General features: G+C 44.5%; 2 protein-coding genes and 1 non-coding gene across 5 annotated transcripts in view; 1 reads left to right on the top strand and 2 right to left on the bottom strand.

The window, feature by feature from the left end:
• The window catches only part of SNX5 (sorting nexin 5), a 24177-nt gene extending 17654 nt beyond the window's left edge, over positions 1–6523 (bottom strand). For 2 of the 3 annotated variants that reach the window (XM_032461778.1, XM_032461781.1), the window contains exon 1: positions 6039–6240. In XM_032461778.1, the coding sequence (XP_032317669.1) occupies positions 6039–6089 (51 nt within the window). In that variant the 5' untranslated portion in view covers positions 6090–6240. Of the gene's footprint in view, positions 1–6038; positions 6241–6378 lie in introns of those variants that run through there. The other variant, XM_032461780.1, reaches the window with a different exon arrangement.
• On the bottom strand, positions 920–1154 carry LOC116658079. The gene has a single exon (XR_004313280.1). It is a non-coding gene; the product is annotated as a small nucleolar RNA SNORD17 (small nucleolar RNA).
• Positions 6513–16528, top strand: MGME1 (mitochondrial genome maintenance exonuclease 1). The gene is given in 6 exon segments (XM_006172459.3): positions 6513–6784; positions 7883–8169; positions 8171–8471; positions 12001–12217; positions 14902–15034; positions 15423–16528. Coding segments are annotated over 5 exon segments (1026 nt in total). The 5' UTR covers positions 6513–6784; positions 7883–7956; the 3' UTR covers positions 15585–16528.

Raw genomic sequence — 16528 nt, 5'->3', positions numbered from 1 at the left:
TAACTCATCTGCTAGAATGGAGGCTGGCTGAATAGCCACTTAAATCTAACCAGTTTTGTATTCATGTAAGAAGTTGAATATGCCAGCCCCTAGTCTCATCAGAATTTGAATGTTGCAAGGAAACTACTACCGACAGGAGAAAAAAGGCTACTTGTATATATTTAAATGACTTTCTATTTTCCAGTCCTAAAGCAGAAGAAATGTCCTTAGCCAGCACATGCTACATCAGGGTGTCTTCTCTTCAAATTGTTTCTCTAAGATTTTGCTTTATTATCCCTTCACCCCACTGCCTAAGGAACTAAAGAGCCCTATCAGGGAGAGGCCGATTAATGGTCTGTAAGCACAGAGACAAAACCAGCAAGAAACGTATTTCAGCTTGAAAGGTCTGCATACCTTGCCTGATCCAACAGTTGTAAGAAAATAGATCCAGAACTGCTCTGCTGCAGACACTGAATTTGCAGTAATTTCTGAAAACAGACTCACCTGATATATATTTATGAAACAACATATACTGTTACTGTTTCCACTCACAGGAAGTACTCTGTAAGAAGTTTTAGTACCGTATCTTCCCCATCCAAATTCCTTTATGGTTCAAATTTTGGTAGTACTGGAATTGTCACTATTTTCTTCCACCCTGAAGGGAACCAAAACCTGTGTTCTACCCCAGCTTTTCCCTGAGGCACCGGTGCATGAAACAGGAGTTAACTGAGCAATATATGAGCTCTGCTTTTACAGGTATTTGCTCTCATCCCCTCCCCCACCACTATTGGTTCTCTGCTTCTCAGGCCTGCCAGTATCACTTCTTAGTCCTCAAGGACAACAGAAATCAAAGACTTCCATACAGTCTCAGTCTACTAACAGATAAGAGCTATGGAAGTTAGTTAGGAGCTTTAAAAAACCAGATAAAAGGTTGCAGCAAGTGATCAGATTCCACCACTCATCTTGGTGAGATGAGGCCCACAGGGACCCATCCCTGCTGACACCAACCACTCTTACCGGTAGTCCCCAACACACACGCTGTCCACAGCAGAACACCGTGGACTGCGGGGCACTTGGGGGCTACAGAGCCCAGAGATCCCAGAACAGGAGCCGAGGCTTGGAAGGAGGTCAGGGCAGCGCACTCAGCGAATGGATAAACTGAATCATCATTTCACAAGGCTGCGAACCCATGAACCAGTCAATTTCAACACAGGGCTCCGAAAGAGACTTCGTTGAATTACTGGCTAAAATAACATGCATTTCAAGAAATTCCAACTAACTTACAAGATACCTGGGTTATTTTCAAATGAGTTGACAAAGTGAAAAGGGTTGAACTATATATTATCTATAAAGACTTCCTAGCAGAGAAATTACACTGGAAATCAACACACCAATGGTACAGAGAAAGCAGCTGCCAAAAACAAAAAACTAATTTCTCCCATTCAGGCTCCCTCCCAAAAGTTTCTGGTCTATCAAGTCCACAGCTCTTTACCAAAAACCAGTCTTACTTTATGATCAACACAAGATAAAACAAATAGATTTGAAAATAAAATTTACCTTTACCACCACCAAAGATTCAGCAACATGGACAGAACTGTCTGAGCTCAAGCTTGTGTCATCTCAGTTTGAGACACCAACGCAGCATGGAGAGAAAAGGCTGCTTGCTCCCTGGCGGGATTTCTTGGGCCTTTAGTCACACACTTCCCAGATCACTGATATAAATATTCCAGTATCTCTCTTTATCACTCATCAGCTACCTGGTATCCGTTAGTACCCATGCAAGCTTTGCACAGCTCTTCACGAAAGATCAGGCGAAAGCCCTAAGGTTGGCGACACCTGTTTGTACTCCCCACCGTTAACTGGACAGAAGGTTTAGGGATCTACCCCTAAAAAAAAGTAAACCAAAAACTCTTCTGGCAGAAAACGCATACCACACATAAACTACTTTTTTGAGAAAACTACTTTTCCCGCCAGACCATACAGCAGTGCCTGAAAAAGTTACACCAAACAAAATAAGGGGGGAAGGAGTCAAGGCAAGGACCCAATTTCTAAACTCAAGCTCAGTAATCTCTCCGCTGCACCTCAACTGCGACTTCACTTCTCCCAGGGCATTTACGGTTTGCCTCGGGGGTATGGAACAGCTGACTAACTCCACGTCCCCTTTCAGGAGGAATCTCTTCTTACGAGTTATGTCAGAAAATACAGGGCTGGAGGTGAAGTAGTTTTGGGGAGGGGAGGGTGGATGAGCTAGTGTCTCATGCAGAGATGTAAAAAAAATTCTCAGTTTGTAACTGCAAAAAAACAAATTCACCATTCATGCAAGACAAGATGTCCCACAGCCACCTTCCTTCACTATTTCAGAAAGAAAAGGCTGAACTTACAAAGCTCACTTTCCTCAAAAAAACTAAACTGATTAAAAGGTTGTTTCCCTAAATTTTACCTAACTTCACTGCATGCTCCTTTCCCCACTGGGTACTTGAAGCTTTCAGGGTACCGACCCACAGAACTATTCTTGCCTAATTTCAAGTAGTAAGGACAATAGAGGCACAATGTTTAAAAAGCAGGATTTTAATCCAAGTTCTACCCTGCAGCATGTTTCTCAGTGAGCTTCAATTCTGCCCCACAATGGCTGAGTGCTGTGGCCCTCAGAGCCTCAGATTTCCCCTGTCCAAAGTGGGACACTGGACTCCAACAAAGCGAACACAACTGCCTCTTCGTAACCCTCAACTGCCCAGAACCCTTCACTGGTTTTTGTTAAGATTCCTAAATATTGAGGGGGGGGGTGCTAATTCTACCAAAGATTAGGCAACAATGCTTCTGTTTCACACAGCATGTTATCTCCTTAGCATTTATCACAGATTTGAAAAGTAGCTTGAAACAAACTGGCACATTAAAGATTAGTCTCTTCACCTGACCCACCCACATCACACCATTTTAGAAAGGAAAGTTTAAATCGGTAAGTCTCAACCAGGGGACATTTGACAACGTCTCCACTTATTTCTGACTGTCACTAATGGAGGGAAGGGAGCATCTGTCACCCAACAGAGGCCAGGAATAATGCCACAATGCACAGGAAGGACAACTCCTCACAGCAAAAAATCATCAGGCCTAAAATGTCAACCAACAGTGCTCAAGGTTAAGAAATCCTGGTTTAAACTGAAGCTCTAGTCAGTCACTTACTAGGTCTCATACCAAATTCTGTATCAGCCTCCCTTCAGCCATTTCGTCCTACAGCCCAAAAAAAAAAAAAAAAAAGTGAGATTATGACCTGCTATTATTGTGTATTCACAAATGGGGATCTGAAGACATTGTGTGCAAGTTACTGACCCAGAACTAAGACTTGGGCAGCTTTCATAAGCCCTACTTTCCAAATTTAAAAAAGTGAAATCCAGTCATTAAATGTAGCAGAAGACTTCATTCTACAAGAATCACTTAATATGGACTGGCACTGGTGAAAATTCAAGTTATTCCTGTACTGACACGAATTGTAGGACCCTCAATTTAACCTGGTGGAGAGTACTGTCCCTAGCGACAACTTCCACATCAGCTAACAAAAAACCACCAGCAAACCACAGGGCAGCAGCGTAACAAAATACTGACGGCTGGCTCTGAGAAAGAAACACCAGTCCACCCAAAGCCCATGTAGCCAACCAGAGCTGAGGTGAAGGAACAGTACCCAGCTGAGAAGGGCAGGTCACCACCTGCCTTTACAAAGCTTTTCCTGTGCACTCCAATTACTTCAGTCCACTAACAATTTAACAATTACTTTTTTAAAAAAGTCCCAGGAAACAAGGACCCATCCTCCATTTGCCACAGGTTTGCAAGATTAACGGGAACTCATCATATGGAATCTGTGAGTGGAAACCGAAACATGATGCCGGCTGTTTAAAAGGCTTTTTTGGCCAACAGAAGGCCTGGAGAACCTAGAAGGTGCAAAATGACTAGGGGCCTAGGTAAATGTTACTTTTATGGGAACAAGGTTTTGCAAAATCTCCAACCAATTTTCCCCCAAACCACTAAAACTCCAGACACCTGAGAATGCTGATTCAAATCACTGTGGGAGGTGGGGAGGAGGCAGCACTGTATTCATTTATCATGAAAAAGGGGCCTAACAGTATTAATATTTCAGCTAACTTTTTCAGGGGCTGGAGACTTGGCAAAATCTTTTTCTAAATGAAAAGATCACAATACAATCTTTCCCATCAGCAGAGGACTAGATAAACACCAATCATGCAACTTTCCCAGAAAACTGCTTTTTGGGCAAGAAGAGAAATTAACACCCTCAGCTAAGAAGGATATGACTAAATGGAAGTGCCATGCTACCAAATACAGGCTGACTCCTTTTCTGCTTAACTAGTCAGAAGTTCTGTACCAGCATTCAAAAATCCTCAAGAATCAATCATGTCCCCTGCATTTTTAGTGGGTCTAAATTCAAGAACCCCATCCTCCCATCAGCACAGCACCCTCTTGAGAAAACTTTCCAAAGCGGATGAGATAGTTCAAACTTAAAATACTTTCAGCATAAACGGAAAGTATTTCAGTAGACTAACAAAGCTTTATTACAGCAAGAGATTACTTTGCCCAAGATTTGCCCTCGTGTTATTTCACACTTGTCCTAAACTTTTTTCCTGTACGGTAAAAACCCTCTAGACTTGATCCACATCACAGAAGCACCGAAGATCAGAAAGAAAATGAATCCATGTGTCTGAATATTTTATTAACTTCATTATTTCCTTATTTCTGCAATCTAAAAAAATTAGGAAAGAAATTCTGTGCAATCCTTTCCTGTAGCCACTAAAACCAGGAGGCAGGAAACAGCAGTCGTAACAGTCCCATTTTGCTGAAGAATCGGTGTTGGGGAAATTATTTTAAAAACCAGCAATGGTTATACAACAAATAGGAAGGTAGTTAAATCGGTTAAGTTTTAACCAGCTATCTAAAATAGACTCTGGATCAAGAATGAAAGTAGGTGGGGGATGGGCGGAGGGGGAATCAATGTACCAAAATTTCTATTTAGCCATAGAAACTCTGGAAAGAAAATTACCTTTGGAATGTCCCAGAAAGAATCGTTTTCAAGTTTACACTCAGGCTTTATGGAGAGAAAAGAATTTACTTCAACTCAACATACATACCCTAACCACGACCCTCATGCATATGTATTTCATTTCAGTAACGAATACAGCAGGGACAGCCTTGCTGGAACAACTCAGCAACACTGTGTGATCTCTGGCACTTACTAGATGAAAAAGTCTTTCCAAAGCGCTGGGGATCGAAGCTGCCTTTGATTTTTAGAGATGCCTTACAGGTTACTTCAATTTGAGAGCACCCGGAATTTTTAGACCACTTTTTTTAATCGTCAGAGAAACTTCCCTGTGGATAATTCTGCACAAAACGTTGTACTCTTACCAACCCCTATTAATTTCGAAACTTACACGTAAACGGCCAAGAGCAGAGGCTTCCCCTACATCTTTAACTGGCTATGGTACCATGAACGTTATTGCGTTACCTTTCAGACCTCAAGGTCCAAGCCGCATGGGGGTGATTCCAGAAATAGGCAAGTTTTAAAACTCTTAAGAGCGAAAACAAAATTCAACCATTTAAGCACCCACCAGAAAAACAGAACTCCCGCAGTGACGCATTTAGCGCCTACAAAGCTGTAAGGAACACGCTTCAGATTTGACTTGACTGAATTTCCCCGTATTTGGGCCAAAAAGAGTTTTCTCAAGGGAGTGGCGCGCGGACATGAGGCAACAAAAATAGAGCTCTGCAGTTTGCTACAGAGATCGTGGATTTCATGTTTCACCCTCCGGTGTTCGCCGAACCAAGGAAGTTTTAAGAACTTTCTACAAGCACGCGTCCCCGTGTCTCCAGGGAGCGAGCCAGCCGCTCGGGTTCTCTCCCCGGCGGGTCCGCAGCGAGCGCCCGGGGCAGCACAGGGGGCGGATGGCGCGGGGGAGCAACGCCCGCGCTGGGAGCCCTAAGGGACGGGGGACTGAGTGCGGAGCCCGGGAGGTCGGCGGGCCTCCCGTCCTGGAGCCTGAGGGCGGGCAGGGCCTCACCTTGCCGCAGTCCTCCTCCTGCTGCTGCAGCAACTCGGGAACCGCAGCCATGGCGACGCGGGCCTCGAGCGGGGCCGCCTGGCTGTGCGAGGAAAGAAGAGGCTGGGCCGCCGCCGCCGCCGCAGCCGCCGCCTCCGCCGGGGAGCCTCTCAGGGGCGGCCGCGGCCCCGCCTCCGCCAGCCTCCCTGCCCGACGGCGGCGGGAGGCCTCGGGACTCCGCCACCATCCCAGCAGCCCCGGGAAAGGCGAGCGGCGCCCCCACGTGCTTCCCCAGAGCGGCCTCCCCCGTCCCCGCTGCCGTCCATCTTGGAGCCGGGCAAAGAAGCTACGCGGCGCCTACCCTCGCTGGGGGCCACGCGGAAACCGCCGACCACAGGGCCGCGACGGGAGCGCAGGGCCGCGGAAACTCTCTCAGCGAGGCGCGTATCGAGAAAGACCGCGCTCTCGTTCGGTGGGAATTTATTACTCAGCCAGAGTCCAAGATGGCGACGAGCTCTGACGTAGACAAGATCTCGTGAGAGCGAAAGGGCGCGATTTGGAGGCGCCCGCGCTTCCGCCCTCGGATCGCCTGGGTGTCTGTAGAAGGGAACGAAGGCTGGGGGCGGGGCGTGAGCGCCGCAGTGCCTGCTGGGACCGCAGTGCCTGGGGCGGGGCCTAACTCCAGACCAAAGCGCGGGAGCCGCGAAAACACCGGCCCGAGGGGTAGTTCGCACCCTGGGAGTTAGCGAAGTGTCGTGGCTTCTGAGGTACCTTCCCCTGCTGTGGGCTGGGCTTCTACTGGGTCGTCGCTTCCCTGATTCTGCCTCCCACCGTGGTTCCGCCTCTCCCGGAGCGGAGGCGGCCTTCTGGGGTCGGCGGTGGCCCTGCTGACCGCTCCTCCACAGCGCAGACCTGACGGGATCTTCAGCAGCTCGGCTGCCACGTCTTAAAGTGGGTCGCAGTAGCACCCGCCTTAGAGGGCGTACGGGGTTAAGTGGGAAACACGCACGCAGGGTACCTGGCGAGGCATCTGGTGTTTAGCCATGAACTGCCCGCTGTGGCTTGTGCCCGCTCCAGCAGTTCCGGGCCTTTTTGGGCCCGCACCTGCGCTTCGCAGGCCGCTCACGGCTCCGTACTGAATATTGGGGGTGTCTTGCCCCAAGCTGTCTTACTGTTTCACACTTAAGCGCTGGTCCTTCTGGTATTGATGAGAGGATTTCTGTGGAAGTAGTTTGGTCCAGATGTTACAGGCTCATACTGCTGGCAGGCACAGACAAGCCAGTAAATCGACAGATGAGTTGTTGGGGCAAGGAACCGTGATTGTATTCGGAAAGCCAGCAAATCCCGAAGATGGTGGTCTAGTGTCCCTAGTTAAAAATTAAGGCTACTTTTATAGGAAAGAGGGACGGGGTGTGGCTGGTTGTAGCAGACTTCTACTTCTTGGTGCTAGAATCCTTTGTTCTTGCAGCTGTCCACGTAAGTTGGTCACAGTGTTCCTATAAACCTCCAACAAGACAAATGTCATTCTCTGTTCTGCAACTTTTTATTTCTATATGAATGGGAAAGTGTTACATCCTTAAAGGTCAGCGCCCTGAGAATGGGCTGTCCATACTTAAAGCTATGGGCAATGTTCCTTTGCAAAAGGTGCAGAGCCAGCATGACTAAGCATAGGCAGCAGAGCACCGGGGTGAAGAGTTACAGGAATAGATCCAATATGGAGTCAGGTTTGTTCTCCTCTATTAACATGTCGAAAAAGCTAATTAAATACACCTTTAATGTGCAGTATCATCCTGTTGCAGCTTTTGCTTTGATAGTTCAAGAATTTAACACAATTAGTCTCTTAACACCACTTTCCTCTTTGATAGGAATGCAAAAATTATAAAGGCCCTCAGCATTACAAGTAGACTAGAGGGAAGTGGAAGAAAAAAAGAATCTAAAGATGAAGGCATTTCAGAACATCTGCAGGCAGCTGAGAAGTTCAAAGGGGTTTTCTATAGAACCAGCCCCCCATGTGCTTTTCTCCACTTCCTCTTCTTTGTGTGGCCGGAAGAAAAAAGTGAACCCTTATGGAGAAGTGGACCAAGAAAAGTACTCTGATTTGGTAAAGTCTGTCTTGTCATTCAGAGGCCAAGCTCAGACTCCAGAATCATTGTTTCGAGGAAGATGCTTTACTCTATGGACCTGTGAGTAAGTGTAAGGCCCCAAAGCAAGATGAGGAAGCAGTAGTTCCACGAAACTGGTTTCCTCTCTTCAATCCAGAGAAAAGCATAAAACCAAACGTCACAAGTGATCCTGCAATTCCTCTGAAAATCCCTCTGCAAAGGGGTATGATACCAAGTGTGACCCGAGTCCTTCAGCAGACCATGACAGCAGAACAGATTTTCTACTTGGAGAGATGGAAACAGCGAATGATTCTGGAACTGGGAGAGGATGGCTTCGCAGAATATACTTCAAGTAATTTTCTCAGTCCTGGTTCTGTATGGCAACTGTGTTTTCTAGTATATAGAGCACCAGCGTCAAAAGAATGAGTTGTTCTTTTTCTAACCTTAACTAGTGAGAAGTTACTTTCAAATAATAATTAGTATTAATAGCATTTTATATGTATATTAACTCACTTAATCCTCATGACGACTCTATGAAGGACAGATACTATTACCCCCATGTCACAGAAGCACAGAGATCAAGCACTTTGACTAAATGATTATAAAATTATTTTTATAAGCTACAAACCTAAGTATTAGAATTGCCTGTTTCCTTTGATAATGGAAGAGTCAGTCACGTCATGATGGAATTCCAGTTGTTGGCTAGGCATTCTATTCAGAATCTAGTAAATACCCCCTTGCTCTACTTACCATTAGAGACTGACTCCTAAATTCAAAGACTCTAGCAATACCCCAAAACATATGGTCTATATTTAGATCTTAGTGAACTGAGATAATCAGATGCTCTTGATTAGGAACTGAGAATAAACAAACTTTAGCCTTCAGCTCCTAACTTACTAACTTCTTAGACCAGTGAGGAGAATAGCTTTCTTAAAACAGATTGTATTCAAAAACAAGATGAAAGAAAAGACCATGGGTACCAGTGAATTAGCTGGTCCCGATCAGGATTATATAGTTGTCTTTTGTTAAAGCTTAAGCTTTACACTGAGTGTTCCTTAGCCCACGCTTCCCAGAGAGCATTACACGTACCCTGGTGGTACACAAGCACTTCTATTGTAATTTAAGAGTAATGCACATTTTGAGGCATCTTAGGGGAAAACTCTGTGTGTGTGTAACACATTAAACCTGTGATCACATACGTCTTAAAAGAAAAAATATTAAGTATTTAGGTGGTACCTGGACTTGGCAAAAATGGTCAAGGCCTAGCCCTTTATAACATTCCTCAACTGCCTGGGGCAGGGAATGTACACTGTGGCTAACTGCCTTTTTTTAAAAATGGTGCTACTGGGGATTGAACCCAGGACCTCATGCATGCTAAGCACGCGTGCTACCACTGAGCTATTGGCCTGGCCCTGAGGCAGCTGTCTTGGATAGTTAATTAGTAACAACCACCAAACTGTTCTCTGCTTTTTAAACTAGCAACTTTTTTCTTTCTAAATCTTGTGGTGGCATCATAAGTTTTTTATTTGTACCACAGGAATTTAGAATAGACATTGTTTCCTCATGGGAAATAGTTTTGCTTGCTTCTCCTTAAACCAGCAATGTCACAGGTTGTGGGAACCTAAGAAACTTAAGGACAGAAACTTGCTGGGACATTGAGAACCTAGGTCTGTAGCTCTTGGCACAAAGTAAGGAAATGCTTTGCTGGCCCCTTTGATAAAGGACAGGAATTTCTGTTTGGAATGTGAATGAGCCCCACTAAACCAGGCAGAGAGAAAAGTAGGGTTGTTTTCCATTGAGTCAACTGTGCTGCTCTGGATTACTGTTCTGATATGTTTCTCTGTTAACTTAGGATCAACCTTATGAAACAGGCAGAATCACTTTTTTTTTTTTTAATACAGGACAATCACATACAGATTAGTGTCATGGCCAAAAAAAAAAGAAGAAAGAAAAAAAGCATGTCATAACCCGCTGAATTGCTTAATGGTTCAGGAGGAGCAGTTTTTAAAATACTGGATTAATAAATTCCTTTTTGCGTAGACTTGCCAAAGGCCAGAGCAGAGATGGGCCCAGAGCTGGCATTCTCAAATCCGCAGTTTCCCAAGGGTCCACTTACCTTTTGAAAAGTATTTGCCGAGTATAAGAAAGTCTGATGTTGATTTATAGTTGAGTGTTGGAGAGTATTTTTTCAGTTTTTCTGCTACACTGGTTTTTGTAATCTTAAAAAATCCACCCTGCCAGTCAGAATACAGGAGACTTACGAATTTTCTTTAACATACTTTATTTACTGGATGTTGAAAACATTTCACTTTCATTCCTTTAGCTTATAGAGTGAATACTCTTGATACTATTTGCAATAAATCTTGAATCTTTTAAAATTTATTTTCACAAATTGAATCATGTTCTAACATTCTTAGCTTTACAATCTAAGGGATCCCATAGCCTGGATTCTCTTGTTTGGTACCCCTTACATGTGAAGAACCTAGTCAGGGGTTAAGTCTGCAGTGGGGAATGAGTTGTCTATTTGCTTGACTGTTGATAAAGCAATTTTTTTCCTTCCTGCTTTTAACATGTTTGTGTCCTGCTTCATTAAAACTAGTCTGTAGATGAATACTGCGCTTCTTTTCCCTAGGTTTTAATTCTATCAGTCTTAATTGGTAGGCCTTTTCTGTGCTAAGAAGTCCAGGTGAGCCAAGTAAATCTGGAATAGGATAACTTAGTTCCTCAGTTGAATTTCATTTCACTTTCCAAGTAATATCCCAGAAGTGATTCAATTTTTTACCAATGGTAGAACCGACCTTTCAAAATCTTTGTAAAAGATATTTGACAGATGTAATGTGGTTTGACATAACACTCATTAGATGAGATTGTTTTCCTAATTTTCTGCAGGTCTGTCTCTAAGCATATGTATTTCCTACTCTGTTTCTGTGTGTATCTGACTGGTGGTCCCTGCGCTTTCCGCTCTCCTCTGCTGTGTGATAGACTGGAATGGACATAGACTCTGGTGCCAGGCTGCCACCCCAGCGTTCTGCTTTGGGGCAAATTAACAGCGCTCCCCTGGCTCATTCATTAAAATGGGGGTAATGATCCTTATCTTCCCAGGTTGTTGTGTTTGAAAGTTAACAGTTTGAAAGTGCCAAGGCCACTGCTTAGCTCAGCAATACCCTCTTTCTTCCTCTCCTTCCCTTATCAAGAGTCAAGTGAATATGGAGTGTTTCTTGCATTTGTTGAATATGTATGTGTCCTCTTAAAAGTGTATGAGGAAAAAAAGTTCAGGACAGAGCCACTGTCTTAGGCTGTTCTTGCCCTAAAAGAAAGTACGGGAGAAGAATGCCATATATTTTCTCCCCCCCCCCCCGCCCAAGTCCCATGACATTGGTTAATTCGTGTGTGCCCTGATTCTCATTTCTTGCCAGTCACTAAGCCTGTTAGTAAAAGGATGCCTCCACCTGTGTTCATAATTAAAATTTGGTTGTAAAAAGAACTGTAAACAAGCACATTTCTCTAAATGCCTAATAACTGTTTATCACAACCAGTTAACTTACTGGTTACTTAAATGAAATGGATACTTAAATCTACAGTACTGTGTGAATTCACTAGGTATGGTCCTGTGGCCCCCAGATCTTCCATCCTAACTTTGGCCTAATTCTACTAGAAATACGTCATTTTAATCCATTTTATTATCTAAGCTATTCTAGTCCCTTTTGTTTTCAAAGTGCATTCTTAGATTTCACAAGAGTCTGAAGTGTGTCTTAGGGATTGTCACTTAAAGGTAATTCATGTAATTTTCAATCTTATCGCTCAGTTTATTGAGTGTTCTTCAGTACTAGCTTTGTTTTGGGTTTGTTGTTGTTTTCCTTTTCCCCTGATTTTCTTTTCAGACATGTTTTTACAAGGGAAACAGTTTCATGAAGCCTTGGAAAGCATACTTTCACCTCAGGGGACCTTAAAAAACAGAGATGAAAATCTCGAATCTGGCTACATCCAAAGTGTCCAGCATGTTTTGAAAGATGTCAGTGGAGTGCGAGCTCTTGAAAGTGCTGTTCAGCATGAGGCCCTAAAGTATGTAGGTCTGCTGGACTGTGTGGCTGATTATCAGTAAGTATTAGATTTTTTTTACATTGAATGAGGTGAATTAATTCTGGTGGACAGGTGTTTCCTCTCCAACACTACTTTTTTCTTTTAACTCTTGCTTCAAGATGTGTCCTCTGTAAAGTCAAAACCTACGTGATAGGTAACGGTCACATCATCCTTGTAAATCTTTGTTCCAAAATCCAAGTGTTTGGTGGAGAAAAAATGTAACTTTCCAGTATCCCTAAGATGGCCTGTTTTCCAGCATGTTCCCCCTCCCCTCCCCCAGAGCAGAGTACCAGCCATAAGGTCCAATTTGATTCTTGCATTTTCTCCCCTGTTGCCTAAAAATAGCACCTTGATCTGTCGGCCCTGAAAAATCAACTCTTTTCCTGGCTTCCAAGCAGTTTTTTACATGGGTAGGAACTCTGGGCTTACTAAAGCGTCCTGCGGTTCTTACGTTGCTGCTGCTACTGTTTTCCCCACTTACTTCAGATTTCAGGGGCGGAGAGAACCTGCACATACCCCCTACTCCAAGAAAAAGCATTTGAGTGATGCAGCGGGGCTGGGGGGAATCTGAGTGTAACCCTGGAACTCTAGTTAAAAGATACTGGACTCTGGAGACAGGCTGCCTGAGTTTGGTTTCTAGCTTTTCTTCTTAACCTTAGGCTCCTTACTTAGCCTCTGCACTTCAACTTGTTCATCTGTAAAATAGGACAAATACAGTACCTACCTCGTAGGTTTGTCTTAGAGGTTAAGTGAGACATTCCCTGTAACACTGCTTAAAACGCACACTATCTACTCAGTAAATGTCAGCGTTATCGTTTTGATCCTGTTCTTTTTAAGTGCTGCTTGGTATTCCTCTGTGTGAATGAGCCACATCCATTTCCCTGTTGGGAGCGTCAGGTTCTGTCTAGTTTTTCACAATTACGAACTGCAGCAGTGACTGTCTCCTCTTAGACCATCATGAGACTGTCTGTCGGCAGGTGCTCGGGTCCCTCTGTTTGTTTTGATGAGTGATATGTGAGGTTTGGATAAATTCAGGTGATCTGAAGCAGGCCTGGGAATGAATACTTAAATTTTCCAGGCCCTTGTCATTTGCACCCAGGATATGAAACCACTGCTCTCCGTACAGGCCTGTAAGGGAAATTGTGGGGTCACGGAGCACTGGAGTTTTAACATTGTATCTCATCATTTCAGTCCGCATTTCAAAATAAACTAGGCTGAGCATCTTTCTATTTATTGAGGAGCTATTTGTGGACTGTCTTATTGTAGTTTTAATTTGGGCTTATGCTACTGAGATTGTTGTTTCACATTATTAAGCCCTACTCATTACAGTACATTGCTAGAAACAGTGGAACATGGCAGAAATCTTTATTTTAGGGTATTTTGATTTTCTTCAAGGGAGAGAACTAGGAATGGTAGCCCCCTGAGGTTCCTGGGGCCTTCTTTTCACTTGCATAGATTGTCGGACTTTGCAGTATTACAGATTATAAAGATGGTGTATTACGTCTGTACCTGCACTGTCTAACAGAGTAGCCATTAGCCACGTATGGCCGTTAAGCACTTGAATGTGGCCAGTCCAAACTGAGGTGTGCTGTAAACACACAAACTAGATTTCAGTGACTTAGTGCAAAAAAGAATGTACAAAATCTCACTAATAACTTTTTAATGTTAATTATGTATTGAAATGATATTTTGGATATGTTGAGTTGAATAAAATATTAAAATTTCATCTCTTTTTTGATGTAGCTACTAGAAAATTTTAAGTGATACGTGTAGCTTGCATTTTTTTCATTGAGGTATTGTTGATTTACAATGTTGTGTTAGTTTCTGTAGTACAGCATAGTTTATTTCTTTTAGACAGTGCTCCCCTAGACTGATTTTATAAATACCTTGCATAAGTTGTAACTCTGGGACTACGGTGACAGGTAGGTAACATACATACTTTGTACAAGATCTCCCTCTAAACTGCTGCTTTCAAAACTGAAGTCAAGAAAGACAGCAGATAGAGCCTCTAAGAGTCACCGGTTTTCAGTCACTCATTCTGCCGTCCTCTGACATCTGCAGTTGGCAACTGTAAATCCGACCAGGGTTGGGGGTGGGTACTGGTTATTTGACTAAACAAAAGTGGCAGGAATGTTTTTATTTTTCCAACATCCCTCCCCTGTGTGTAACTCTTAGGACGGGGACCAGGTCTGCTTACTTGCATTTCTGCACACAGTTGATGCCCATTAGGTGCCGATGGGCTTGGACCCCAGCTTTGGTTTGAGGCGCTGTGATGCTGAGTCCTGCGCCATGGGGACTTTGCTCCTGGTCTGTTGTGGTTCCTCCTGATAGACATTTCAGTCAAAATCAACTGAGAAACTAATAGAGGGAGTTTCGGTTCCCTTGTCAACTGTTAAATCATAGAGGTCCAGAGAAATTTCTAGAGAGTTTAGAAACTTGCCCTGGGGAGGCTGTTTCCCGGGCGCCGTGGGCAGCATTTTCCATCATGTCATCACTGCCCTGGATGAGGGGCTCGAAGGAAAGAACGTCCCACACATTAAAATCCCAAGTAGAGCTCAGGAGAGCGGTCTTTCTGGAAAGCGGGGGATAGAAGCAACAGTCATCAGGTGACAAGTAGTAAAGTATATGTAAGAAGAACTTTAACCTAATAGTTTTCCAGTTTGAACTATTACGTACAGAGGCTTCCTTTGGTTTCCCTTCAGGGGCAAGCTGTGTGTGATTGATTGGAAGACGTCGGAGAAGCCAAAACCTTTTATCCGGAATACGTTTGACAACCCGCTGCAAGTCGTGGCCTATGTTGGTGCCATAAACCACGATGCCAACTACAGCTTTCAGGTCAGGACGCCGAGCCGCTGCTTCTGTGAAGCTGGCTCGGTGCTGCTTTGTAGCTTCTTAACTCCTGAGGGTTTTTTTTTGCTGTTTGTAGCCCACTGCTTCCTCTGTTCCTGTCCCTCTCCCACTTCAAAAAGCACCTTCCCCCTCTTCCTGGGCTTCTTGTTAATGGTTCTTTAATGATCACAGTCCATTCTTTAATGTCTTAACGATCATCTCTGTGTTCTTGTGTATCCTGGTCCCGTCTTTAATCAACTCACCTTAGAAACTGAATTAAAAGATAATTGCTGTAGATTGTTTTGTTCTGAGTTTGCCCCAGAGTAAGAAGGAAATGAACCCCAACTGTGGCACCACCTTAGAAATGCCGCGCTTGCCCTGTGTTCCTTCCTAGGTTCGGTGTGGCTTGATCGTGGTGGCCTACAAAGACGGGTCCCCTGCCCACCCGCACTTCATGGACGCTGAGCTCTGTTCGCAGTACTGGGCGAAGTGGCTCCTTCGACTGGAAGAGTATACAAAGAAGGAAAAGAACCAGAATATTCAGAAGCCAGATTAGGGAGCAGGATGCTGCGTACAGGGTCTGAGAGCTACCTTAACACTAGCAGGACTACTCATTTGTTGAAATTTACCGCAACCACAGAGACGAAGCTGGGAAACTTAAAGTTGAAGAGCCGGGCTTCCCCACGGGAAAGAGCGGCTGTGCTACCGCCGACCAGCATGGCCTGAAAAGAGGGGCCGGCGGGATTGGCACGGCGTTGGTCGCTGTGGGACCCCCACCCCCAGCGCCCCTGTAGACCTTTCTGTGTCCTGGGCAGGACGCCCAGTCCTCGCACTGAGAAATGAAGGGTGGTGAGGCTTGGTGTGCCGCACGGCTACCCAGGGCGCACGGGAGGGAGGGGGCCCCGCGCCCCTAGGTATGTGTGGAGGGAGAACGTCGCCCACTGCCAACCAGCTTCCTAAAACGTGTTTCATATATTGGGGTCTCTACATTTCACGTGGGGAAAAGGCTTCCCTTTAACATTTTTGAAAAATATGATTCCTTCCTTAGCTTCAAGTAAATGCTGCTCTCTGGAAAGATGGGGCATGTTCACTGTATCACTGGCAAGACCCCTTGGCCTCCCACCGATGAACCCCCAGAAGGAGCCAGGCTCCATCTGAGAATTGTAAATGTAGGTGTTTTGGTAGCTGTATTCTGGTTTGAGTCAAGGAATCATGTACACGGAGCAAATGTATTGTTTAGGGGATTTTTCAGCTCTGGGGAACAATAATAACATCTGTTTTCTGTGTTTGGTAAGTAATGAAAACGATTAGTGTCACTGGGCTCGGGAAACATAAATAAAGGCCCACTGCAGCCCTGGGGGAGGCTCCCTGTTCTACGCAGTAGGTTAGCATTTAAGTTACTGCTGCTGCCTTAAAATAGTAGGGTGCGACAACCACTTTTTTTTCCTTTCATTAGCCATTAATTATAAGAAATAAAATACAAGATGTGAGTGAAGTAAC

The sequence above is a fragment of the Camelus ferus genome, chromosome 19 (genome assembly GCF_009834535.1).
Source record: "Camelus ferus isolate YT-003-E chromosome 19, BCGSAC_Cfer_1.0, whole genome shotgun sequence".
NCBI lineage: Eukaryota > Metazoa > Chordata > Mammalia > Artiodactyla > Camelidae > Camelus > Camelus ferus.
The sequence above is the reverse complement of the archived record's forward strand: the minus strand, read 5'-3'. Positions and strand labels throughout refer to the sequence as shown.